This window comes from Strigops habroptila, chromosome 2 (assembly GCF_004027225.2).
Source record: "Strigops habroptila isolate Jane chromosome 2, bStrHab1.2.pri, whole genome shotgun sequence".
NCBI lineage: Eukaryota > Metazoa > Chordata > Aves > Psittaciformes > Psittacidae > Strigops > Strigops habroptila.
The window spans coordinates 62,336,992-62,363,979 of record NC_044278.2 but is presented as its reverse complement, the minus strand read 5'-3'; the positions used below and the strand labels follow the sequence as shown (position 1 = coordinate 62,363,979).

The following is a 26,988-nucleotide window of genomic DNA, read 5'->3' as shown; positions in this document are numbered from 1 at the left end:
TCTCCCTCTGCTCTCTTCTTCCCAGTTGAGCCACTTTGCTGTACCACTTACCAAGACATTTTTGATGCATTGGAAATGCATCAGTGGAAATGGCAGTGCATATCAGAATATTATTCTAATTTCGTATTTCATTGTGCAGAGTTTCTGAAGAGTACTGTTAAGTTATTTAAGGAGTGCATCAGTAAAACAGTTAGAAGATCAGTCTGACAAATGTTGCTATAGATTACAACTCTCAAAGGGGTTCTTGGTGTGGAATTTGGCTCTTGACTCTCCTCAGTTTCCACTAAGCTGTAAAATAGCCTGCCAAGAGAAAGGAAGAAAACCTCGTAACTAAGATTTGAAAACTGAACTGAGCAAAGCTGGTCAGCATACACTGAGGAAACAACATTGCATGGGAAGAGAGAGGTGCAAGGAACTCTTTTTCCTCACTCTATTATACATTGTCCTTGACTTCAACAGTGTCTACTGCAGCAGACATGAAGGGCACCTGACTAAATTAGGCAGCAGCTGATATGAGGAAAGGTACAGGATGCTTCACTTACTTCTGGGCTTTAAAAAAAAATATAATTTGAATGGCTAGTATAATTCACTGTGCTATCGAATGAATTTCTGAAGATACCTTGAGTTGAGCAAAATAATCAATCAAACTTTATGTTTACTACTTAGAAATGTAATTGAAATTATGCCTGTTATAAAAATATCGTTACCATATCCGTTTTTCAGGTTGACAGCATATTTTTGAAATTTAAGCTCCATTTTCCAGAGGAGTTCCCTCATGCATTCCAAAACCTGATGATCTGTTCTTGTTTGGACTAGTATAAATATCTCTGTATATACATTTTTTCCTATGTAAAAATTAATGCAACAGTTCACAACACAAACTAAGAGGCTTTTGGTTTTTTTGTTCAGTCACGCTACTGATGTGTGTGTTGGTGCATTTCAATATACTTTTATTAATCATCTTGCAGAGGAACACATACAGTTTGTATCAACTTAGGCTCTATCAATGTAAGAATATTTCAAAACCAGGTACTTCTTTGAAAACTTTTTTTTACTTTAGTTTTCAGAGCTGTTTTTTGGTTTGTTTTTCAATAAAAAGGCTTTCTGTTGTACAGTCTTCACTGTAACACTAGATAATTCCTAGAAATAGGAATTTCCTGACAAAGGTCAGGTATGTTATTTCTGTACGTCTCAGTCATTGACCTACACCTACAAAAAAAAGTCACATAAATCTATCGAAGGAAGAGTTCAATTTTCAGAGATTTTTTTTCTGTATTGAGTCAATCGTTTGGAAGGCACCTGAAAAAGAAGACATTCTTGTGCTTTATAAAACTATGTTTACTGTTCCATGAAGTAAGGTTAAGGTACAGTGACTTCATTTAGTTGTTACAGATTTATGCAAATCCTTAGCATGTTTCATCTTTGTAATAGCACATTCACATCATGGGTTCATGTCTTCATAGTCTGTATTAATGAGGACATATAATTGATAGGACTCTGAATACTTTATATCTGACATTTATTTTTTATGCCTGTCTCCAAACTACTGCAGAAGACCTTCATCTCTGCCTTTTGGTTACTCCTTTCATTTTGTTTTGTCTTCCTTTCTGAAATCCTATGAATGCACTAAATTCCTTTCTTTCATGGTGATAAGATTTTCCTGAAGGAAGCAGTGTTGCCATCAGCCCAGCTAAAATACACTTATCGGTCGTCAGCAAAGTCAAGCACATTTCTCACAATACTGCTGCCTTGATATAGTTATTAGCTGCACCACAAGAATGGTCTCCAGAGCATCATACGTAGGACTTCTTATTATCTAGCTTTATTAAGAGATAAGTAACATGACAACTTTTGATATCATGTAGCAATTGGGTTTGGTTTTTTTTTGTAAGGGCATTGTACCTTTCCGCAGGTGTCTTCTCCTATGACTCTAAATGTACCTGACACTTGACTTGTAGCTTGCTCTTTTCAGTTTGTTTCTTGCTCCCACTGGGATATCCCACTTCTTCACATGGCACACAGGAACCCATGGAGCTCCTTGTCACATGTTGAGACTGCTTAAAATTCATAGAGTTAAAAAACTGACTACACAAATTAATGGGTGAAAAGTCTACTGAAGTCAATTAAAGACTTTAAACCTGATTTTAACAAACATGTATCCGTGTGTCATTCATTTCTCTTGGATGCCTCTGAGCAATGTTATGAATATATGTTATATACCTTCTCCTGTCCCCTTTTTTAAGGTGTCAGACAGTGTCTTTTAAATCTTCTGCTAGTAAAACCACACCACAGCTTGGAAACTGGCTGGTGCTAGGAAGCGGAATTTTTGAAGTGAATTGTCCAGCAATTGTTTTTTAATAGCCAAATAGTCAGTGGCCATTAACCTCAACCTCATGACTACTCTTGTTCCTTTCACTTCCTGCATGATTTCCTTATGTGGCCCAGCTGAACTAAGGCAATGTATTCCTAGAGGGATTGTACCAGTAACCATGCCAATAAATACTGTTTATAAATTATGAACAAAGGAAATCTGCTTACCTCATTGTCATGACCCTGTGTGACTGGGCAAGCTCGCCCAGTTCTTCTATTAAGAATCCGAAGTTTAGCCTCAGCAATGACTGGCTTATCTTTCTGTTGGGAGTTCAAATAATGGAAGAAGGAGACCCAAACTTTTTGAGGAATACAAAAGCAGTCCAAGTACTATGGTGAAGAGTTAAAAGCATTGGGGTCATTTAAGCTGCTTCACACTGACAATCTCTGTGACTGCATCTCTGAACCTGGGCCTGGGAAACAAACCCCTGCTGAGAGCAGGTGCCATGGAGGAGGGCTAGAAAGAATGGAGGTTTTGCTTTGCATTTTACTAAAAACAAACAAACAACCTTCCCCCAAAGACAACATCACCACTACTAAAAGCTCACAATGGATGTCCAAAAGGGGTTGCTGAGAAAATAACCCTTGCAAGAGAATGAAGCCAATATAGCCAGACTTAGTGCCAGACAAGATCCTCCTATAGACAGACAATGTAAATGACAATACTACAAAAGGGATAAAAAAAGTAGCTGGAGAGTCACGCCTATCAACGGTCCTGGAAGACAAAGCGCTGAGGTCCTTCCATTGTCTGGTACTATTCAGTATTGTCACTGGTGGCCTTGGGGTATAAAGTATATTAAATTTGCGTAGGACATAAGGTTGGGAGAAACTATTGAGTAACTTGGAGTATGTATGCTGGTAGACAGAATTCAAAATAATTGAATATTGCCCAGCCATTGGGCATCACCCTTTAAGAAAGATCTGGCCCACACAGAGTGCGATGACACAGGGACTAGAGGGAAGCAATGGGAATACCCACTAGCCCAGAAAACAAAAACTGTGATGAAAGACCAAATAGATTGATCTTGTTTAAAATAAAGAAGAAAAGACTTCAGGGACACACAGGGTACAAATTTCATATGTGACCAACCTCAGTTCCAAAGCATTCACCACCATAATGATGACCTGTACGACAAAAGACAAAACCCTTCAAAGCTGCAGCATGCCGCAGGAAAGAAACAAGAGAGATCACAAGGGCATCGTGGAGGCCTTAAGGCCCAGTGCTGGCAGGGTACTTTTTAGGTGAGAATGCAAAGATTATCCTGACAAATAGGTCATGTTCCATGCAACACACACACACGAAGAACTCTTCACAGTCTTGTCAGCCTAACTTAGAGTGCGGGGACTCCTGGGCACAAATCTAGCAAATGATTTAATTTTGACATATAAGCAAGGTACATAAGCCAGGCATCTGAGAAGCAAAGACCTTAAAAATATCATGAAAATTCAGATTCAAGTTACACATCAAAATGGTGAAAAAAAATCTTTGTGGCTTTAGAGACAACAAAAAACATAAATATAGAAGTTCTACCAGACTTACAATGCATTGAGCTAATTAACAAGTATTAAATAATGCATCCTAGAACACATCTGTTTAGCAGTCTTTGCGCTGGCATTGTGCAAGCACTGCCTGTGATACACAGATCCCTCCTCAATGTCACTGAACTGGGAAGACTCCAAAGTTACAATAAAAGCTCTCACTGTTAGTTTATAAGTGTGTAAGCTCCACCTCAACCCATTTCTAATATGCTAGTATGCTCCTGCTCCTGTAGTAATAGCAATGTCTACCAGCTTTGTGATGGTCACACACTTCATAACCAGACACTCCTTAAACACAACACCACTGGTGATGTTGTCTCCAGAGTGGTCCCTGAGGTGCACCTCTGACAGCCTGCCTCATTCAGTATCTTGGTATCTCTTTATCAATCTCCACACCTGATGGTGGCCCATACTTGCAGCTGTCTGCTCCATGTTAAGCCATTTTCTCTGAAGGACTCGAATAAATGTGCAGCATGATCCAGACAGATTTGCTTCACTGCACTGCTTTTGCCTGAGAAATCACTTACCTTATCAAAGATCTTGATAGTCTGACGTGATCTAGCTTTGATGAACCGCACTGTCATTGAACCCATTTTTCACTTACCTCTAAAACTTTCCACAGTCAAATTAATGGGGCAAGGAATTGCTGTTCCACTCACTCCTTCTGCCTTTTGAAGACAGGTTGCCTATTCTCCAGTAATAGTGCTTTGCCTCCAACATGGCTGATTCAATGAAAACATTGCTCAGGACTTAAAAGATAGCTACTAATTCTTTCAACATTTGGGGTGCATTTTTCCTGGGCCTGACACAAGAAACAGCCTAAGTTATGCTTCCACTTCACATCTGCTAAGGTTGTCCTCACTTGCTTTAGGTACTCTGCCAATATGCTCATATAAATACTTTCTCTATTGAAAACTGAGGCAGTGTATTCATGCAAGATTTGGAGCAGCCTCAATCTTCGTCACATCCCATTTATCTTCCTTCTTTGAATCATTTTAACTTATCTAGTTGAAGAATTCTATCAGTTATCCTTTTCTTTGCCACATCGGGCTTGGTTAGATTTTTATCCATTCTTTCTCTCTGGTTCTGCAGTTTCTCACCCTGCAAACTGTGGCTCTCCTATTTCCTTTCCCATAGGTTTACTCACTACTTTAATATCCTCTTTCAGGTAGCTACTTATACACTATGTCTACAGTTGTTCTTGACCTATTGCAATGTCTTTTAGAGGATGAAAGCGCTATACAGGATTTTTCATTTTGGATTAAAAGTAAATCCATGATTCTTCCACATCCAAATGCTTGAGTTTTTAGGTCCAGGCAGCTTTAGCAATCATTTTTCCATAGTTTATTAATGCTTGCCCTCTGATACCCAGGACTGTAGGACCAGATCTATTTTTTACTCTGCTGAAATGTGCAGTAAAAAACATTAATCATACATCAAAGGTTACTTTCTCTAATAAAACTTATAACATCCTTTTTGTTTACTAAAAAGAATTCCAGAGCAGTTTCCCTTTGGTTTATGTCTGTTTGGTGGCTGCTGGAAAAAAGTTATTGCCCGTCACACCCAAGAATACATGCCGCATATGGTATTTGTTTTCCAAATGGTTTGAGGAGCTAAAGTCTTCCTCAGACCTCCCTGTTATTTAGTGTTCATGGAAATCTCTATCCATAGCTGTCCCTGAACCTGAGGCTCTATACCAGATTTTGGGGCTTTTTTATCACACCTATCCATGGTCACTTTTGAATAAATGTTTTATTTGTACCATCACTTTGTCTGTCTTCTCAGTCTACTACTCCACTAATTTATATTAATAATTAGTAATTGATAATACAAATACTACTTCCACCCTCATCTGTCTCTTCAACCCCTCCAGGTTAAAGGATGCAAAGAGAAAAAAGTGTCTTTGTGCTTGGCCTTAGGTCCTGGCTTACTTTGCTTCATAGACTAGAGCTGGTATCGGAGATAGTTGTCTCTTTCCATTTTCTACCATTCTACCAATCTAACCCTTTTCTGGGGAAATCAGCCAAAGACTGAAGAAATTATTATGAAAGTTAAATACATACACATGTATCCACTTGCAGGTTTGAGCAAAAGAGAAACAAGAATGTTAAATAAGAGCTGTATTTGTTGCAAACGGAGCAACATGTCTTAGTGCAAGTGAAGTGCTTGACAGCCTATCAAAACCATTGTCCACAAAAAAATGTTCTTCTGTTCTTGGTATGGGGAATCTTGCAAAAGGAACAGCAGACACCAAACCAGCACAGCAGCTGTTGGCTGTTTCTTCTTGGTTATTCCCAGACTCTCTCAGGCAGAAGTCATGTATCCAGGCAGTTGGTAGCACTAGCAGCTCCAGAGTAGCAGCAGGACAAGTGGCGGGATCTGCTGTGGGAATGAAAACCAAGACAGGAGAGAGAAAAAGTGAGGTTGAGAAACTGATAGACACCACATAAGAAAAACAATGGCCCTACAGAATCTCTTGACTATTGATGCTGCCTGTCTTAGCCTATGCATTTCATAACCTATGTCTCTGAGATGCCTGTTTTGTTACTAATTTTATTAATATTTCTGGTTGTAGTAGCATTTTACTTCTGATTTAAATTGATTTTTTTAAAAAAGGGGGAAGAGAAAAGCTGAAAGGAAAGCTTCATCTCCACCAGCTGACAAATTGGTCCCCTGCCACGGGACAAGAACAGATCAAGAAGCAAAACCAAGCCTGGGACACAGGTGGAACATATAATGAACTAAGCTATTGACCACTGGGTAAATAACGACCTAGGCTGTGCCTCTCCGTTCTTCTACCCTCCCAAAGGTCAGCCTGGAGATGTGGTCGGGAGGTGAAAGCCACCGGACCACAACACAAGCAGAACGAACAGCTGGCCCCACGCCAGGAAGCGACTGCTGCCGCGGGCAGCATCACTCGCCCCGCCCCGGCCCCCGCTGCGCTCCCCCGCGGGGCGGACCCGCCGGCCGCCTGCACCACGCGGCCAGCACCGGCCGTGGCGAGGCGCGCAGCGAAGCGGAGGCAGCCGTGGAGGATGATGGCGCCGCCGCCCCCCGCCGCGGGGCCGGGTCCGCTGGCCGCGCTGGACCCCACAGGTGAGCACCGGCCCCGCCGCAACTTCCCTGCCCCGCCGAGTGCGTGAGCCCCGGGGGCGCGGCGGCCGGGCGGCAGAGCGGAGCCGGCTCCGGGGTGCAGGCGGGCGAGGCTGGAGAGGCGCAGTGGCTTCCCCTGCCCCGGGAGGCGAAGCTGCCACGGGTGCGCGCCTCGGCTACCGGGCTGGAAAGACACAAGCAGAGGCTCTGCCCGGGCTGTGCCCCGCAAAGTGGGGGCACTGGGAGATTTCAGCCCGAGATTGCCAGTGCGAGTCGTGCTGTCTCTCTGACTCTCGCTCACGGAGGTGTTTTAAAACACCAGTTCTCTGGAGCTCTCTGCCACGCTTAGTGAACCGCTGTGCTGATGGTTTAACGATAGTACGAATAGCTGTATGTGGGGCGTTAATAGAAAAATTAATGTGAGAGATGCCCTTACGTGCTGGATGAGAAGGGGCAGGTGCTGTGCTGGAGGAGGTGGCAGTGTGAGCACGGTGTGGAGCTGACTGGGGCAGGCAGGGGCTGTCGCGGGGCGTCAGCCCTTCAATGGGTTCTCATGCGACTTGGGTTTCCTTCCTCCCGCTTGTGCTAATGTAGTGGTTTGCTGCTAAAGTGGCGTGCTGGTTGTATGTTCTGGAAAATAAAGACACGTGCGAAAGAAAGGACAAGTATTTCATTATTCCACTGAAATTCATTAAAGTTGAAAACTACAGAACTTATTGATAGGAATTATTCTGTGTAGTGTTTGGAAGGATAAACACAGACTTTACTGTGTACCCAAGTATCCTAACAGCCAGTTAGGATGATGCATTGGGTCTTAATTTTTTTTTTTAAACTTGGAAGAGAAAAGGGTATCCGTGTTGAAAAGGTAGCAGTGGAAGATGTGCTTTTAAAATGTAATCAGCAGAAAAAGAAGAATCTGTATGCTAGCTTTAAACTAGTAATTAGCTGCTCATTCAATTATTTATTAGTGAAACAATTACTGCTGAAGCAATGAAGTCATAGCGATACTCCACAGTTTCACTTACTATAGCTATACCACATCGTATAGCAGGGTTTGGGGGATTGTTTTTTTGTTTGGTTGGGTTGTTTGGGGATTTTTTTAAATGGAATTGTGTAAGAGCACAGTAGTGTTTCCTGTGGTCTTGAATATGTAACACACGCATGGATTCTTCCTCAACAAATTCATAATAAAGATAGGAGACAGGCCTGATAAAACCTGTTATCTTGTGGCTCGAAGCAAATGCTGTTGCATCTGGTGTAATTAGTTCAGCACTCTGGACAAGTCAGGCATTTAATCAGAAAAGGGAAAGCGGTCACCATCAGCAGGTGTGAATATCTCTTTCAAGTGTCTCAGTCCATCATATTTAATCTTGGGAAACAATGTAGGATTGATTAAATTTTGCTGGCATAAGCCATTTTTGAAAATACACAACGAAAACTGTAGCCAGGAGAGATAGCACTGAAGTGAGCACTGCAGTAATTAAAAGTTATTAATTTAGCTCCAGAGATCTTCCCTTAAATATTTTCTCGACAGCAGCAAAGCAGGGGATGCCTTTCGTACTATACTCCTCTGTCTATACTGAATTACTACTTAAATTACCTTGTTATATATGGTTAATGCCAGTCCTTGAAACATGTCAATATTTTTTAGTAATATTCATTAGGTAATAAAAATACACTGTGCTTTCTGCTACAAAACTTTCCTCTCTTTTCTCATATTAGGATGCTAATATGCATTGGGCTGGGGCACTTATTTGAAATAAGTGTTTCCATTTAGATCACCTTAACTAGATCAAAGAGGAAGGTATGAAACTGTGTGATACTAATACTCAGCAAATGTGATTGTGATCCCAGCAAGTTGCTACATCCTGCAGCAATTCTCTCCTTGATCATTCCACAGTTTTCAACAGACTTTATGATGTTGAAAGCTGGATTTTAAAAGGAGTGGTGAAGTTAGCAAAGCATAGGTGCCTTGGTCTAAATGTAGACTTTTTTTTTTTTTTTTAACTTGAATTGCAGCCCATATGCGAATTTTCCAAGGTTGAGAGATGTTGTTTCACTCTATTCTTTCTTTCCCTTGACCACTGGATGCATTCCATACCATGTTTCATCATTAATTTGTTCATTCTCCTTTTAAATTCACCCTTTGTTCGTTCACATACAGACCCTACCATTCATCATTAGATCCACCACTTTGCTTTTTACCAGCAACCTGATCTGTACCCTCCCCACAAAACCATTCATTTTCCATAGCCTTCCTACAAATTGAGTTTATCCCCCAGCTATCATGAACAGAGCATTGTAAATATAATTTTGTTTTCTGCAGCTGATGAACGAACACGAGATTTTGCTGAGTCCAGCAGAACTTGGTCTTCAGCAGGTATTTTTTCTTTTTTACTCTCTGGAGGGTGATCTCAATTTCTCTCCTCACATGCCTTTCTCTGTCCCAAGGAGGCAGCAGTCTGATGTCTCTCCTTGTTCTGACACTGTTCTCTTTCCTTCCTTTGAGGTAGCAGGCCTGAGCGGCTCAAGCAGGTACTTTGCCTGACAGACACTTAGCAAGCAAATCAGAGAGTGTTTCTGTGACTGTTCCTTTTCATGCACAATTTAAGTCTATGCCAGACAGAGCACAAGCCAGTGATGTGGAAGCAACATTACCTCTCTAATTTATCTCCCGATTTTTACTGTAGTGCCCATTGCTACAGCATCAAAACTCAGTTAATACTTTACTGACCAAAAATGCTGAAGAATATTGCCAATACAAAGTAATAACGTGTTCAAACCATCTGTTGACCTCAGTCTCAAGCTAATGCTAATAATGATATGACAAGAAGGTTTCTTCCTACATGCTTGATTTTTGGTATGCTAGAGATAAGAATTTGAAGCTATAACTAAACTAGATTAAGGTCCAAACTAAAAGTTTATAATGTTCATACTGAGTCATTGTTAAAGAAGTTAAAGGTCATAAATGTCAAAATTATTCAGAGAGACACTTCAGTATTGAAAAATTGGAAAGTCAATAGCCTACATTAACTGTTGCCTGCACTACAGGAACGTCAGCCTACAGGAAGGAAATTCAGCATAGAAATACTGACAGGAACATTTCCTCTGTTCTTAATTTAACTACTATTCTTGTGTATGGTTGGCCTTCAGTCCAAGCCCTGTCACAGGGAATGTCAGGGAAGAAGGCTGGGCCAGCCCCTCTGTCTGTGCTGTGGACAGGGCTCCTGAGGGACTAGTCTGGCATTGGGTTTTGGATGGGAGGTGCATTAAAAACAAATCCAAAAAACTGCGTGGTAACTGCTACAAACATCAGTAAACAAAGACTCTACAAATCTTCAGAGCCAACATGACCAAAATAGCAGAAGGAAGCTAATAGTAGAAACGCTTTGCAGCTGCAGCCTTTTTCATCTGAAGATATGCTGCTTTACAAATATTACTTAGGCCTCACAATATACTGGTGATGTATGTACATGTAATTATACACAGTTTGATATACAGCAAAGATTTTTATTGATGTGACTAAGGAAAGCCTGACAGCTAGAGTAGAAATCAATTTAGACCTGCTTTCTACCCATCTTCTCTGAGCATGTGGCAATCTTTGAGAACAAGGTCTTACGTCTTTTCCAGAAGGGGCCTTTTCTATTCTCCTGTCTGTAAGTCATCTCTCCTGTCCTGGGTTCAGCAGTAGCAGTCATTTTTTCTCCTTCTTAGTAGCTGGTGCAGTGCTGTGGTTCTGAGTTGCCAGCTGGGCTTAAACCGTGACATCTCCTAAGGGTGGAGTTTATAGCTAACTACATGTAGCTATGAGTTTCCAAACTGGACTATGAAAAAGAAGAGAGATGATTGGATATTTGCCTCTGATTTGAAATGCAAGTGGTAAAAGATTGATGAATGTAAGGACTGAAGGGTACCACAGATGTAAATGCCTTCTGGCATGGGTAAATTTCAAAGTCAAAATGTAGTTCAGTCAAAAAGATGACCCTATAAATAAGACAACCTTTTCTGTTTTAGCTCACTAAATCTACATCTGATTTACTCCAGTTACATCTAAGAACATGCTTTTCCTCAGACAATTTGAAGCAAACTCAGTCTGGGCAATCAAACTCATGTCTTTTTTTTTTTTGCACATCATTACTGATAACCAAAACTCTGGAGGGTGGGTTGGACCCTTAGCTTATCTATGTGCAATCTGATTAACCTTTGCCAGTACAGGTGTTAATTTGAGAAAGATGTGGAGGCTTGGCTCCTCAGGCACTTTTCATAAAAACATTCAGTTGTTTCAGAAACACTTGGCTGAGGACCGTCTGTCCCATTGGCTTTCTGAAGGTTTGTGTTCCTACTTCCCTTCAGAGTATGTCTACACTGCAGTTGTAGTTTTATAAGAGTGGATATAGGCAAACATACCCAAGCCACCTTTAGCCTAGCTGTTTTGACTATCGTAAAAGTATAGAATCATAGAATAATTAGGGTGGGAAGGTTCCTCAGGAAGTTGCTCAAAGCAGGGTCAACTATGAGGTCAGACCAGATTTCTCAGGGCTTTTTTGGTTGATTCTTGAAAACCTCCAAGGATGGAGACAGCACAACCTCTTTTGGGCTCCCTGTTCCAATGCTTGAGTGTCCTAATGTCGGTGTGTAGGGTTTTGGTTTTTTTCCTCCTATAACCAGTCTGAAGCTCTTCGTATTTCAGTTTATGTTCACTGTCTTTTGTCTTCCTGCTGTGCACTACTGTGAAAAGCCTGAGTCTGTCCTTTTGACCACCACCTCTTCGGCACTGGAAGACTGCTACTAACCTGGTCAAAAGCCATGTCATCTCCAGGCTGAGCAAACCTTGTTCCTTCAGCCTCCTGTCATACAGGGAGTGCACCAGCCTCTGGCCTTCTCTGGGGTCCTCTGTTGAATTCACTTCACTTAATTTCCCTCTGAACCCAGCAGTCCAGCTAATTTTTTAACCATGTGGTTGTCCACCCATCCAGACCATGACATGCCTGGTTTATGAGAATGTTGTGGGATGCCATGTTAAAAACCTGGCTAGATTTAAGATAAAAGACATCCATGGCTCCACAGGTCCAGTCATTTTGTCATAGCAGGCAGCTGGGTTGATCAGACATGATTTTGCTCTGGTAAATCCATGCTGATTGTTGCCAGTCATCTTTTCCTTATGTGCCCACAAATGTCTTACAAGAGGATTTGCTCCATATTTTTGGTTCTAGCCTCCCAGGATCCAAAGTGAGGTTGATGAGCTTATAATTCCCCAAAACATCATTTGGGCCTTTTTTAAGGATAGGTGGAGCATTTGCCTTTATTTAGTTATTGGAGATTTTCCGATCTCCATGAGTTTTCAAAGATGATAGTGTGGCAAGGGCATCAGATTTTATTTAAAATCTGATAGATATTTTGAATGAATCATTTTAGGCTTTGGGAAGGGCAACTGATCTGTGGAGTTACACATCTGAAGTCTGCTTTCCCCTCTTGGCCATGTGAACTGGCTTCTTTGAAAGAACTGCATTTAACCCCATACACTTGAAGAACTGATTGATAATGACGATCCTCTCTGTTTCCATGTCCCCAGTGACCCTCCATGGATTAACAGGGAATTTCCACAGGCAGACAGCTGGGGCACAGGCTGGAGGGGAGATGTCTGGAGAGTCTTATGCATTATTTCTTGATCTTTAGCAGGAAGACTTTGTACATTACTTGCGTAAGCTCAATATATGATATTTGTCTTCAGTGAAGTTGTTTGCATTTCACACTGAAAGACTGGACTCATTTTGGCTGGTTCTACTGGAGAGATGTCAACAAACAGATTTTTATTATAAATGCATTTATTAATTGAAATTATTTGACTTGGTTTGCAAATATCACTAGTCTAGCCTGGCTTTTGAACTGTAAACGTTTAACCAAGTTACCTGACTTTAAACTGCCCACATAACTCAAGTGACACATTGCAAATGGCTTCTGCTTGCTTTTTTATTTCCTGTGTTGCCCCTGCTTTTGCTTACAGCAGCACCCTCAGAGTCTGATCCACGCAAGGCTGCCTTCCCCTGTCACCTACTGTTCCCTGATGAGGGCTGTTGCCTCCAGTATTCAGTGCAGCACCACAGCCTCTGCCTCATCCCGAGATCTCCCCTCAGCTTCATGAGGCCAGAGAGGGGAGAAACATTGCCCCTGTACTCTTGTGTTCTTTCTGGAGCACCATGCTGCCGAGTTGCAGCCTGGGGTAGGGTGGCATCCCACGGCCCAGTGCTCCAGGGGTGATTCTACACACTCCTGCTTTGCCTTTCAAAGCAAAAACATCAGAAAAGGGGACCATGGTTTGAGTCATTGGGTGCCTTTTGATAGTTAGGGTCATGTATCATAGAATCACAGAATGTTTTGGGTTGGAAGTGACCTTAAAGACCATCTAGTTCCAACCCCCTGCCATGAGCAGGGACACCTTCCATTAGACCAAATTGCTCAAAGCCCTGTCCAACCTGGCCTTGAACACTTCCAGGGATGGGGCATCCACAACTTCTCTCAGTGAGCAAGCTCTTCCAGTGCCTCACCACCCTCATAGCAAAGAATTTTTTCCTAATATCTAATCTAAATCTACCCTCTTTCAGCTTAAAGCCATATTGCTGTTTTTAAATAAGTCTTACATAAATCTGTGCTATGGGCTGGGGCTCTAATGTTAGTAACCTGTGGCTACAGCTCAGATGTGCCACCACAATATGAAGGTTAAGTGGCTTGAGGCAGACTGACAGCAGTATATGAGCCTGCCATTTTTCACTTTTGGATATCTGAATCCAAATCCCACTGATACTGAATGTATTTCACTAAGCAGCTACTATTTAAAAAGGTAGTCCCATATATCATTAGCTGGTCAACTGTGTTACAGCTTTGCCTCAGAGATACAGATTGGCTTGCTTACTTCAGTGAATATGAAGAGCAGATCCATTTTCATGATAGTGTGCAGAGCTTCTGCTAATCTTGTCTAAAATATAAATTTTTATGTTCTGTCCAGGTAGAGCCACATTGCTGCTTCATGTAGGTAAGCATCTAAGGCCTGCAGGATCTGACTTACGGATGTGAGCAATACTTAATTATAAATGTTGCTGAAGATAAGGTGTAATTATCATTGTCACTGACTTTCAGTTCAGCTTAATAAAAACTCTTCTCGTGCATGTACTCAATGTGTGTGCATTAAGCTATGCTGAGCTCTATCTAACTTTGTGTTTTTTAATTCCTTCTGTTGTCTGCCAGCAATTTTTGTTAGTGGGAGAACAAAAGTGGGTTAACAACAGAAAAGATTAAAAAAGAAAATCTTTTGATATTTTATATTTGTTCTGCCATGACCATAATGAAAAGTGCTCTCTTTTTTGTTCCCCACCCCCAACCCCTCCCCACTTCCTACAGGACAATTTGCAAAAAGGAAGAAGACTTCGCTTTGGTTCACAGTCTCTCTGCTGGTAGTGTCTGTTTTCATACTGACCATAGGTCTGGCAGCTACCACAAGAACAGAAAATGTTACCGTGGGAGGCTACTACCCAGGCATTGTTGTGAGTAAAGAAACCTATTTTAGATTACTAGGTACATTCAGAGAAGTTATTATCAGCTAGATATGGGAAGCTCTGATTGATTAAAAAAAAAAACACCCACCCGCAAACAAAAACAAACAAACAAAAAAACCCAACCCCAAACAGTCCTGTTGGATTTCACAGGAGGGACATGTGACTTTGTTTTGATCTCTTTCTAGTGTGTGTGATAAGTTAGGGGGGTAAAGTCTGTTCTTTTGAAGTGCCAGAAGGGAGGCTGTTGGGGGCAGAAGGGGGGCAAGGCTGCACTGCTCACCAATACGCTGGGCACAGGGGCCTGTGTGAGAACCTGTGCTTGACTTCCCGCTGGTCTCTGTTGGGTGTATAAGTGAGTGGACAGGAGGCATGGGATAGATTTAAACAACCTTATAGAGGTTTACATTTTGATGGCAGAAAGATCTACTCTGCTCTCTGGTCCATGTGCCAGGAATTCTGCTGGGTCCATCACAGGGAAAGCCCTGTGGATGGGCATGTGGAAGCTTCTCCCTGCAGCCTGCCTAACATCCTCTTGTGCAGTCTTGCTGCCAGTCCTCTTGAACGAGATCCTCTTCCAAAATCCTTAGTCTTGTTTTTGCCTTGGGAACTGGCCGTTTAAACATGTTCCTGCACTAGGCACAAGATTTGAGTTGCATCTACTTTGCCCTGTGGTGCCTCTGTGACTTCTGGTGAGAGGTAGCTCTATGAGAGTCTTGTCAGTGCGACCCCCATGGCCCATTCTGATCTCAGAACAAGGGATTGGTCATATCCAAAAGCATGGAAACCCCTGGAGTCAAAACCCCCAACATTTTAAATACCTGGGCAGCAATGTGAAAAAGAGGGTAGGGACAGCAAAGTAAGAAAGGCCCATCTGCCTCATTTGGTCTCCCCAAGCTGGTGAAGAGGCAGAGGGTGCAAGGTGAAGAAAGAAATTTGTGTAGAGTTAGGCACCTGCTTAGGTATGTGACTTCACCACTACCAAAACGTGTTGTAAGGTACTGTTATTTCTTGTTCTCTCTGGAATGAAATGCCCAGAGAAGACAGATAGGTATCTTTTAATACTATGCATGCATTTTGCATTTCCATTAATAATTGGTGAGTTACAACTGTTCCTCTTGAGCAAGTCCTCTTCTATCTTAGTGTCATGTTAGAACTGTTCCTCCTAAGCAAGTTCTCTTATATCTTAGTATCATGCTGAAAATAGGTCTTTCAGGAAGATAATTTTGGAATAATGATCTATAAGGAGTCATGTTTTAAAAATAGAACAAAAAGTAGTTCCAAGAATAAAGCCTTAAAAGAATGAATTTTCCTTTCATTAAGCTAGAATAGATAGATTAATACTTAAAAAGATCTCTTTTGTAATTTGAATTCAAATCTTTTAGAAGACTGTATTACCTGCATTTGTTCCCTAGAAAGAAGTTTAATTTTAAACTGTTGTCTTTAATAAGTGTAATAGGTAATAAACCCATATGCACAAACCAGGTTATTTCAGCATTTGGCTTCTTTTAAGAATAACAAAATGTCATTAATAACCAGATAGAATAGCTAGAATTTATCGGAATGCTTTGAAAACAAAACCTTTTATTAATAATTTTTCCTCCTCAAAAGATTGTCAGGGCTAAATAATTTTCATAAAATTCAGAATTCATTTTGTGCACATGAGGGTTTATTGAAGTAACTGAGAAAGGGTGATGGGTATTGTCAGTGTAAACTTCATTAACCCACTAAATACCACAAACATTTAGCAGGAGTTAAAGTTGTTATGCAGACCTTGCATGCTATCTTGCCAAAAGCCTTGTCACAGGTGTATGACAGCACTGCTGCGTTCGTGCCTCATTGCATGTGGCCTCCAGTGCAGCATTGGCAGATGGACCATGGGATGGCCTCTCCTTTGCCAGTCAGCAGATAGCCACCTCTTTCAGAATGAGCTTAGTAACCCTCAAAAGGTGCTTCTCTTTTCTGCTGACAGTAGGGGGAGCTTAGAAAACCAGTATAGCACTGATCACACACTTTTAGATACCTAAAGCTGGGGGAGTGAATTCAACACTACGTATTTAACTACTGGCTCAAAGAAAGGAAAGATTATGAGGTCAGGCAGTGTTAATTACAGTTAAAAATAAGGTTTAGTTCTCATGGAATCCAGTAGCAAAGTATTAACTTCAGAGGTGGTAGGTGAGATCTAAATCACCACGAACCTTAGGGAAAGGATTTCGGTCTTAAAACCCATGCAGAATTAGGCTGTACCTTGCAAAGCCCTACAAAGGTAAATAAGACTATCCACTTGCATAGACTTACTTGCATCTAGAAGCATTTGCAGAGCAGGGCTTCAGGGCTAAATCCATAATATAATTTGGGCTTCTGCTTGGTTTCCACTGGCTTCAAGAAGAGTTAGGTGCCTTAATTTCTTTGCATACATGGTCACTTGTCATTTGTTTTGGAAAAAGCATTTTTATAAATACATCTTTATAGTGCTAGGTGTTATCTGCATTTATGCATCTGAAGTCATTGAGCATAAAATATTTCTGTGTGTAGATGAGTTAGTTAATGTTCCACTTTGGAAAGTGTCTGCATTTAGTAGATTATTGCTTGATCATCTGTTTTCATTTAGGAATGTCTTTGTAGAATGGACTGCAAAGCCAGACAGAACTGAAGCTTCTTCAGCCTCACTTCCTTAGAAATACTGTTTATACTTTAATGTCACTTCTCTATGACTACTGCTTGTATTATTTTCATTTGCTATTTTTATAATCTTTCAACCAAGAGTCTACAGGGTCCAATTGTCCCAGTCACCATACTGATCTGGACTCCCAGAGTTCCCAACCCGAATAGCCTGCTGTCTAAACAGACAAAAAAAAAGGAGTGCACGCGACTCTAAATAATCTCAGCAAGGCCATGGCTTACACTGTGATTTCTATGGTTCTGCTTCTTCTGATTTAATTGTTATTGTTCTGAATTTTCTCATTTTTTTCTTCACATGGATAATACTACTCCACTCTGTGTCCCCTGCGTCAGCCATAAATGGGGCTTTATGGATTGTTCCCATTGGGATAAGAAATGGGGCTTGGAACCAAGTGTCATTTTGATGTAGTTATCTTAATTTACAAAGTTGCTGTCCCCTGAACAAAGTGTCCTTGCTCACAGTTCCAAGTCTCTCTTATTCATCTGTCAGCATGGATGCTCTTGCGCACCCTTTCAAAGTCTCTGCTTTTAGTCCTTATGCCTCCCTTTCACATAAATCTTCCCAAAGCACTCAAGAGCAACTCTCCTTTCTCTACGTTTGCTTTCTTGAGAGGGAGTGATGGATTCCTGTTGTGATTCTGAGCAAGTAAAGTACTTCCAGTGGATTTGCTTTTTGCTGTGAGCAGTTGTGCATAACAGTGAGGAGTTACGGGCATTGCTTAAGCCCTTGGCTGGGACATGTCGTCCTTAAAAACTTAACTTGTGCTTGGAGAAAAGGCTCTGAACCATGTTCAGAGATCTCGTTCCAGAAAGGGTTCCTTAGGTTTCTTAGCAGAAACATCATGCCCCGTCCATGGGGTAAGTTGGATGGGAGCTGAGGAGGTGACTGGGGGTGAGTCAGCCATAGCAAAGAGCAGAGCAAGGAGTGTGGAAGTGGCGTGGTTGAGACTGAGGTGACTGCAGGGCAGTGTGTGGCCAGGCAAGTCAATGGGAAGAGCTTATTGACACCCGTACTCCTGCTGCAGCTGTTTCTGAGTCTGTAGCCAGCCATGTCTCAGGTGTGTGGCACCAGGAAGACCCTTTTTCTCCAAGCCCACATAAGCCTAGTGGGAGTCCTGACTGCGGGAAGGTCTCATGAAAGGCTGCTCTCACCTGTTGCCACTTTACCTCGTGTTAATCATGAGTCTGAGGAGTTTCTACCTCTTCAAGCTTTCATGGGCCCATCATAAGGAAGGGGCTTTTCTTGCCAGAATGATGTTGAACCAGCACTGGTAGGAACAGCAAGGCCAGCTTACTCCAGCATCCCTTCCTTTCCTCTCTCCTGTGGCTGTTCGTGCTGCAGCTGTCCAGTGTTGAAACTAACTGTACTGGTCCTTTTGCCATTTTAGTGAGGACTTTTTTTCTGGAATGTGTGATAGTGTTTAGTCATTAAAGTCGAACAAAAACAAGGATTTGAACTTGGGTTACTGTGTGACAGAAACAGGTAAATTTTTTGAGGAAAACTGTCTGCAGTTGCCTAAAGCTTTGCAATTTTCCGAAATAATGATATATGGGCTAAATGTAAGTGTTCTTTTCTCTCACTTAATTTTTAAAAAGAGCTTAAAACTGTATGTGACTATGGTTAATAGTAGCTAGGTTATAGAAGCATATGTCTGTACAGGCTTCTGTTTACTTCATAGAATCATAGAATAGTTAGGGTTGGAAAGGACCTTAAGATCATCTAGTTCTAACCCCCCTGCCATGGGCATGATAAGTTTTGCTCTGAAATATTAAAGAGCTGCAGTTCTGGTCATTCCCCATTACATTATATGATTTATGTCCAGCAGTAACTTCCACCCATTCCCTTGACCCACCCCCATTATCCCATCTGTATGATACATGAGCTCAGATATCAATGTAATGTTTTTGTATCTTGACCAAATAAGCTGACCTCATGTGTTTCTGTTGGTTTTGTTCTTGCCTTAGCTTGGCTTCGGATCTTTCCTGGGGATTGTTGGCATCTACCTGGTAGAGAACAGGCGACAAATAGTAAGTAACAGCCCTTTTCATTTTCATTTTTTTTCATATCAGAATGTCTAAAAAAACCACAAAAAGCAGGGATTTCCAGTTAACTTAAAACTGCTGTATCTAACTTAAAATGTTAGTTATTTGTTTTCACCATTTCTGAGAAGTTTCAGGGACGCATGAGTTGCCCAGTGACTCCATCTGTACAAGGCAAGGGATGGTTTGACTGCTGACAGAAGCAGCTTGCTCTTTTTTACTAAAGTACTTTGCTGCTGGCTTAGTGAGTTGAATTAACCAGGCAGGATCAGCTGTGTGTCAGAGCTTGGCCAGGACCAGGTAGCTGGGAAAAAAAGATGGGAAGAGAGACACAGTGCACAGGTCATGTCAATTTGGGCAGCAACAAGCCACACAATCATCTCAACAGAAACAGGTGACCTCACCCTGTGCAATTTTAAGCCAGGAACACTTTCCTGAAACTGTATGTGTTAGAAAGAATTAAAAAACTGAGAGGTCTGGCTAGCAGGATTCCCTGGCTAGGTCAGACAGGATCTGACAATGCTGTGTAATTTGTTTTTAGATTTAGCTTGGCTTGCAAACCCCTTGTTTTTATTTATGTGAGGAAGTCATAGTCCTGTTATTTCCTATATCCTTCTTCATGAATGCAGTCTTGTTCTCACTATTTGTAGGCAGACTTGTTTCATAATATCACTTTTGTTTTTTGCATTGCCTTTTAAGTTTCAGTGATGTATTAGCAAGTATTCCCCTCTTCTAACTTTTGTTTCTAGCTGGGTTTCCCAAAGGAATGATACGTAAAAAGCCATGAGGTTTGTCTGTGTCTTTCTCTGTTCCCTCTTCCATTTTTTGAATGTGTTGACCAATTTCAGGTGAATTCAGCAGGGAGGTAGAGTCTTCAAAGGTGTGCAATTCCTTCAAGTTTCATGAAAATTCATAGGTGGGTAGAGGAGAGAATCATGAATTAGTTGCCATATGGTGGTAAAGGCTGCAATGTCAGCTCACCTCTTATTAAACACTAGAGAATCCAAATGGGACATGACCTGTAAGACCAAAATCTGCATCAGGCCAGGCCTTGTTAATTTTGCTACTGACTAAACAGCTTATTTGTTTTGAAGAACTATTGCCCCTGATTTCTACATCAGAGACCAGGATGAACAGCAGGTTCCAAATTGCAGACCCAATGGTGGGAGATGAAAATAGCTTTGTTTTCCACAGCATTCATGTTACTTTACTAGCAGGCATGCTTTAGGGTTGTTTTATCTTTCAGTTTTCCTTTACTCAGCTTCTTAGTTTTGTCACTTCTGTCCTTAGCAGAAAGTAAAATGACTGAAAAATATGTAAGATGGGTTAGCAGTGGTTAAGCTATGTAATACTCAATATTTTGTGTCATTTACACAAGGACTGTGGAGAAATAAGCACCCGGTATGTTTGGTATTAGTGCCTGTTTGCATTTCCAGCATGACACAAGGAAAACTGCTTTCTACTAATAATACTTAGTGATGATCTGACTGTTGAAAGATTGAGTTTCTGGGGAACAGACCAAGAAAATAACTAGAAAGTTTAATTATGTGTCTTACCTTGAGTACCATCCACAGTGGGCTAAGCCTTTTAACACTGTCTTTGCGAAGGCTGAGCTGCTTGTTTTCAAAAGTTACGGAAATTGAGATTGAAGAGATTGAAAGGGTTTATGTCATACTGAACTGAGGGTAGTAATTATTCCCTGGGGTGTAACAGTATGTTTGCTTGAAAGGGTTTAGGGCAGCTTTACAAATTTGCAGCCATCAGTAAGACTGTAAATATTTATATAGGCACAGAAATGTTACAGTCCTGTAACTAAAAATTCTATGCATTGCAGCAGGACAAACAAGGGTGTGAAGGAAAGGAAATTGTTTACTCAGTTGCTTCTATTTTAATGCGACTTTCTTTGAACAGTTACTGCAGTATAATTTGACTTTAACCCAGTGTGACTCTGACAATTATCTGGCTCTTTTTTCTTTTTTCCTTTTTTTTTTTTTTTTTTTTTTTTTTAGTTTTTATTTTGAATTGAAAATGAATGTAGATTCAATTGCACTGGAAAAATCTATTTTAAATTTATCTTTTCTTCCATAAATCTATTTATCTTTTTGTCTTGAAGGTCTATTTCCTTGTGACCTATCATCTCTAAGTCCAGATATATTCATGGTTGATGAAATGCAAATTGCAATATCAAACATGTAATGACTAGCAGAACTAGTACAGCAAAACCCCAGCACTCAATAAATGTGGGCACATGGTTTGAGAAAGAACGAAAGCACAGATAGGCAGAATGGACAATGCTTTGTTCTTAAAACACAACATTAATAATATTGCACCTCTTTGACCTCATTCTTGGCATTCTAGGGCCCACAGTGGGAGTTCAATGTGCTGACCAAGGTATAACCCTTAATTCAAAGGAACTGCTGCTTGCAGAAGCAGGCTCTGCCTCATTGACTAGCATGATTTCACTTCAGCTCTTAGCATTCGTGCTTGGCTCTGCTATGCAAAACTTGGCACCAGAAGAAAAAAATTTCCCCTCGATTAAAGATTTGCACTGATTTGAGATGTTTTTAACTGGCAAACAGCAGAAATTGAAGAATAATGTGTTGCTGTCCCTTTTTGCCTCTCTGTTCCCTGCAAAGCAGGTCATGGATCAGAGTATGTACGTTGTATGTACTCTGTATGTACTGTGTATGTACTAAGGCACACTTAGTCCAGCTGGATGGGTGGAAAATGTGATACTGCTCAAATCAAATAGATTTAATTGTAAAACATGAAGTGTCCTTGCTTATTTCCTTGCTTGCCATCTCTTTACAGTAAAAAGTATTTCCAATTAGAAAATGAGATGCTGAAGAAAATTAGAGGAGTATAAAGGGGACAGAGAGGAGAAGGAGGGGTCACAGAAGCAGAAGTGACCCCTCAGGAGGTGTGAGTTAGCTCAAACCTCAGTACTACTTAGGATGAAGATAGTTGTCTGCAATAGGTCTGGGACCTGAATTCATCCATTGGTGAGTCTTACTACTTTTTTCTTTATGCTAACACACAGCTAATTTTTTTGATGACGTGTCTAGGAGATACTTAGCTAAAAATCTAATGCTTAACTGGCTCAAACTGGTCCTTGACTTGTTTAGAGAGATGACTGTAGCGGTTTTAGTGGAGGAGACACTGCTTCTGACAAAAGCAGAATTTGAAGACATGAGCAAAGTTAAAACATGGAGCTCTGCACACAAACAGAAAAGGCAAAGCTATTTCTTCAGACTTCTCAAGGGATGCTAAGCCTGCCTGCCTAAATATGCTTGCTTCCTGATCTCTGTCAACAGTAATTGGATTTCAAATTAAGTGCTGAAAACCAACTATAGCAGAATTTGGAGAAACAAAGCAGTAATTTTCTCTTCTGTTTTTAGTTGGTAGACTTCCTTGACAGTGCATGTGTTCCTACCCTGTGCTGAGATGCATGCGAGGTAGTATTTCAGTATTATCTCTGATTATTTTCTTGCCACTAGACTTTCATCTGTTTCCGAAGAAAAGCTTTTTTTTTTTTTTTTAAAGGAGTTACATGTGTGAACCAGTTCTCAGAAAAGCCAAACCTCTTTTTCTTTTCAAAATTGGAAATCTTGTAAATAGATTATGTCCATCATAAAATGCCCAATGGACATTTTGAGTAAAGATAGTTGTTATTAATATGTACACCAAATAAAGATACTGATATATATACCTGTTCAAACATATTGTGCTTCATCTACTTCTCCAGGCAAATCAAACATCTGGAAGAAACTGGGTTTAGTGCAGATTTTGATCAGAGATGCTAATTGCTGATAGATTCCATATTGCAGATTAAGCTAATTAAAGCAGCTTGTTCACACAGAGAAAAAAAACATTGAAATTCTGTAGATCTCCTGAGACTATCCTTGATGTTCTTGCACAAATAAATGTAGAAGTCTTCACTGTAGTGCAGGGGAAATGCAGATAAAGTAAAGGCAATCTTCGTCATTACCAAGGTGCTATTTCTCCCCTGAATTCAAGTTTCTGAGAAAGTCAACAGCACTTCTTTTTTTCAATTTATCTTTTATGTGCTCGTATTTCACATAGTTCAGGGGAAAAACAATTAACACTGATATAAAAATGCTAACAATGGAACAAACGAGCAATCATCCTTGTCTTAACACATTTAACATTATTAAAACTGAAAAGACCTGCTACTATATTTTCAGTCATAAATGTGCACTAGATTTTGTGGTGTGATCTAACTGCACATTTCAGAAACAGACAAGGAGATTTATATGAAGATGATCAGTAGGTTGACACTGGCATATGTTTAACTGAGGTGAAGATTGGCTTTTGTTTAGGTATTTGCATTCCTTTCAAAATACAATAGAATCTTATTAGCTGGTGTGATCAAGCAGCTTATTCTTTGAGAGCATCTTCCTGCTCTCTTATGCCTATCTCTTATGCCCTTTGGAGGCATCTTGATCTCTCCTTAGGTTCTGGAGGGAGCCTTGAAGGGTGATTAAGACTACACTCCAGAGTTACAGATAGCTAAAGTGTAGTAAGGAGAATCCTGTGTAAAATGATTATCATATTGCTCTTCTTTAATACTGAGGAGATTACAACAGACATCAAGCTATAACTCTGCCTGGCTGTGAGTTTAGAGCAGAGCCTCTCTTTGAGCTGTAAACATGGTGCAGTCTTGGGAATTAGCTGCCTTATTTGGCAGGAATTGGCTTTGTGACCCCTTTTTAATCCCTTTTGGGAAGGATTTTAAATGTGGTCTACCCATGGTATGTCTTGGAATTATGTGTTATTCCTTGTAATGCAGGAGAACATTCAGCAAAAGTCATGGGTAGAAGTGAGATGAATAACTGGAGATGTTTTGAAGGCTCAGTTATTTCAGCTGAAGAGGAGGAGGACAGGTGTATGTCTGTGGGTATGAAAGCACCATCCAAAGCGAAGGCAAGTGAAATTAAAAGAAGTTTTGTGGACAATAAAAATGTAAACAGTTGAAAAGTTGATTGTTTTATTTATTTATTTATTTTACTTGGTATAATCTTATGAGAGACATTTTACTCTTATTAGTATTACATATTCCATGAATGAAGGACTGAGTAAAATATTTCGGAGTTTCTTTTATGCAGTTCTTTAAATTCACAAGGTCAAAGTGAGGATTTTCAATTTATAATAAATATAAATATTGACTGACACAGAAGTATTGCTTTCTCCTTTTCCCTCATTTCCTTCTTCCCCTATCTTGCCAACTCCTCCTCTTCCTTTCCCTAGCCAAAACCAATTTCTACTGGATTAGTGAGTTAAAAGATTGATAGCCAAATGAGCACCAGATATCACAAAAGTAACTGGTGGGGCTACATCGCTGAGAGGAGTCTGTGGGAGGAGGGAACAAGACTTGTCCCTTCTGCTAGGAATAAAGTGTTATATCAACTCACTATGCTGTGAAACTATCATCTAAATGCTGTCAGTGAGTTAAATGCCTGAAGTTACACAGTATAAGTTTCCCCACACTGTCTTGAGGACTTTGAAGTCCAGGGACTCAAAAACAAAAATACATGCTCTCACTGTGTGAGTTACCAAAGGAAGTGTGGTGGATGTTTCAGCTCCTGTTTGCCTCGTTCTTCATGGATCAGTGTTTCATGTCACATATCTACAGGTCTTTGCTTTCAGGTTTCACCAGTGCAGATTCATCACCTAGTCATGCAAATATTTGTATGTAAATATTATAATACATAAATGTACTATGATATTATAACCATGTATATATAACATGGAATATATGTTCACACACACATATGTGTACTTAAAACTGATGTGCTGGCAAATAACCCAGCATAATGACAAAAACATCTATGCCATTCACACTATGCTGTATTGTGCAAAGTGCATTTTGTGCTCCTTATAGATGTGTCTGCCAGGATGGTTTAGCTAGTAAAGCTGTGATGAAAAATATAGTCAGATCTGTAGTATTCTTTCTGTTCCATTGTCAGGGCTGAGTCTGTTTTACATATCTAGCAAGATGCCACCAAGTTCATCCAGCTGTAGCTTAGCAGAGTAGTTCTTTCCCTTTCACACAATGTTACACTGGTCTGTTGGTTGTACCAGTCCCAGGTCTTACCCAGCCCAGGTTCCCCAGCCTGTGACTCAGCACAGCATTAGCTCAGTCTCAGATGAGAAACTACCATGTTTTCACTGTCATCATTGGAAAGAAAGAAAGAAAGAAAGAAATGGAAAACTTATTACAAAGGGCAAAAATTAGGACAGAGAGTTTGGCTTCTTTTTGGAGAGCTTTCTGGGCAACCACAATGGCTTTGGTTTGCTTCTGGAAGCTTAAATTCTATAGAAACAGAAGGGAGATATACATATATGTGTACATATATATGTATATATGAAAACATTCATGCACTAGCACAGCTTATTTTTGACACTCCAGTCTTTAAAGGCTGACACTGTTCTTTCAAGTCAGAGACTTGAACCACCCATTCAATTTAAGTACGTCCTCCATCATATGAAGTGGAAGTCTTTTGAGATGTGGCTCCTTTAAGATTTGTGCTTGGAAACAGCACACAGAATTAAGTGCATAATAGGACACTTTAAATGCCAGTTTGTTTTCTTGTGCTGTTTATGTAATGAAAGCATTACTGTCACAAGACTGAAAACAAAAGTAAACTTTATGACCCACGAAATGTGTTTGTGAAGCAATAAGGAAATCAATTACTCTTCCTAGCAAGCAGGAATAGGGGATAGAAAGTCTTCATGAGGAATCCGGGATAAGTCCTCATTTGCACATAGTGGAGAAGGTGAAGTGAGGGTTGCCCTATAAAAGGACAGGCAGTTTTGATCCTGTTGTTGAAGAATGAGATCAAATTAAACAGATGAGTATCCCTGTTGGCCAGACACAATCTTCCGGACTCTGCAGGTAGAACTTCACGACATGAAAGTTTGTAATTTAATGGTAATGTGTTTCTGATAAAGACCGTGTGTTTTTGTTTCTTGAGAAACCAGTGGGGTCACCGCAGCCTGAAAGAGGATTTGTAAAGATACTAACAGATTTTGGTGTAAAAAAAAGTTCCTGCTGCTGAAGCAGTCAGCTGCAGTAGTCTTGATCTATGTCAATTCCACCATTTTTTACCAGGAAGCATAAACTTTTATGACACATCATATGCTATTTATTTCTGGTTTATTGTTCTCATACTGCTCTGAACAGCTCCCTCTGTTTAAGTGGTGAAATGAGCTTGTTCCATTTTCATCAATAAAAAATGGATTCTTATAATGTCAGCACTGCTGATCAGTGCATCTAGATTTATGTTTCACTTTTGTCTGCTTTCCTTTTAATGCTGTATTTAGTTTTTGCTTCCTGACTATTTGATATCCTTAAATCCATAATTGTTTTTAACCATTCTTAGATAAGTGCTTTTGTTGATGTTTGCAAGAGGGAATTTTTACTAGTTTAAAGTGCCTAGTGGACTAAGGCTTGTCTAGGCTGGTTCCAAGACCATTAGCATTTCCCCAGCTGTGAAATCCAGCTGATTTCCCCCCTCCCCCCCCTTTTTTTTCTGGATAACATCACTCACAGGCTTCATCAAATCCCAGGCATCTTTTCTCTCCTTCCACATTACTCCCCTCCCTCCCTCGCAAATCCCTGTCGGATGACTGAAGGAGAGTTCTGAAGTGAGAAAGCACAAATTGGCGCAGCCAACATCAAGGGAATAAGAGAAGT

General features: G+C 40.6%; 1 protein-coding gene across 1 annotated transcript in view; it reads left to right on the top strand.

Moving 5' to 3' along the window:
* Positions 1 to 3,532: 3,532 nt before the first annotated feature.
* TMEM255B (transmembrane protein 255B) overlaps positions 3,533 to 26,988 on the top strand; it is a 71,871-nt gene continuing 48,415 nt past the window's right edge. The window contains exons 1-5 of the mRNA XM_030477561.1: positions 3,533 to 3,612; positions 6,719 to 7,005; positions 9,329 to 9,382; positions 14,350 to 14,540; positions 19,197 to 19,259. Coding sequence (XP_030333421.1) covers positions 3,533 to 3,612; positions 6,719 to 7,005; positions 9,329 to 9,382; positions 14,350 to 14,540; positions 19,197 to 19,259 — 675 coding nt within the window. The remainder of the gene's footprint in view (positions 3,613 to 6,718; positions 7,006 to 9,328; positions 9,383 to 14,349; positions 14,541 to 19,196; positions 19,260 to 26,988) is intronic.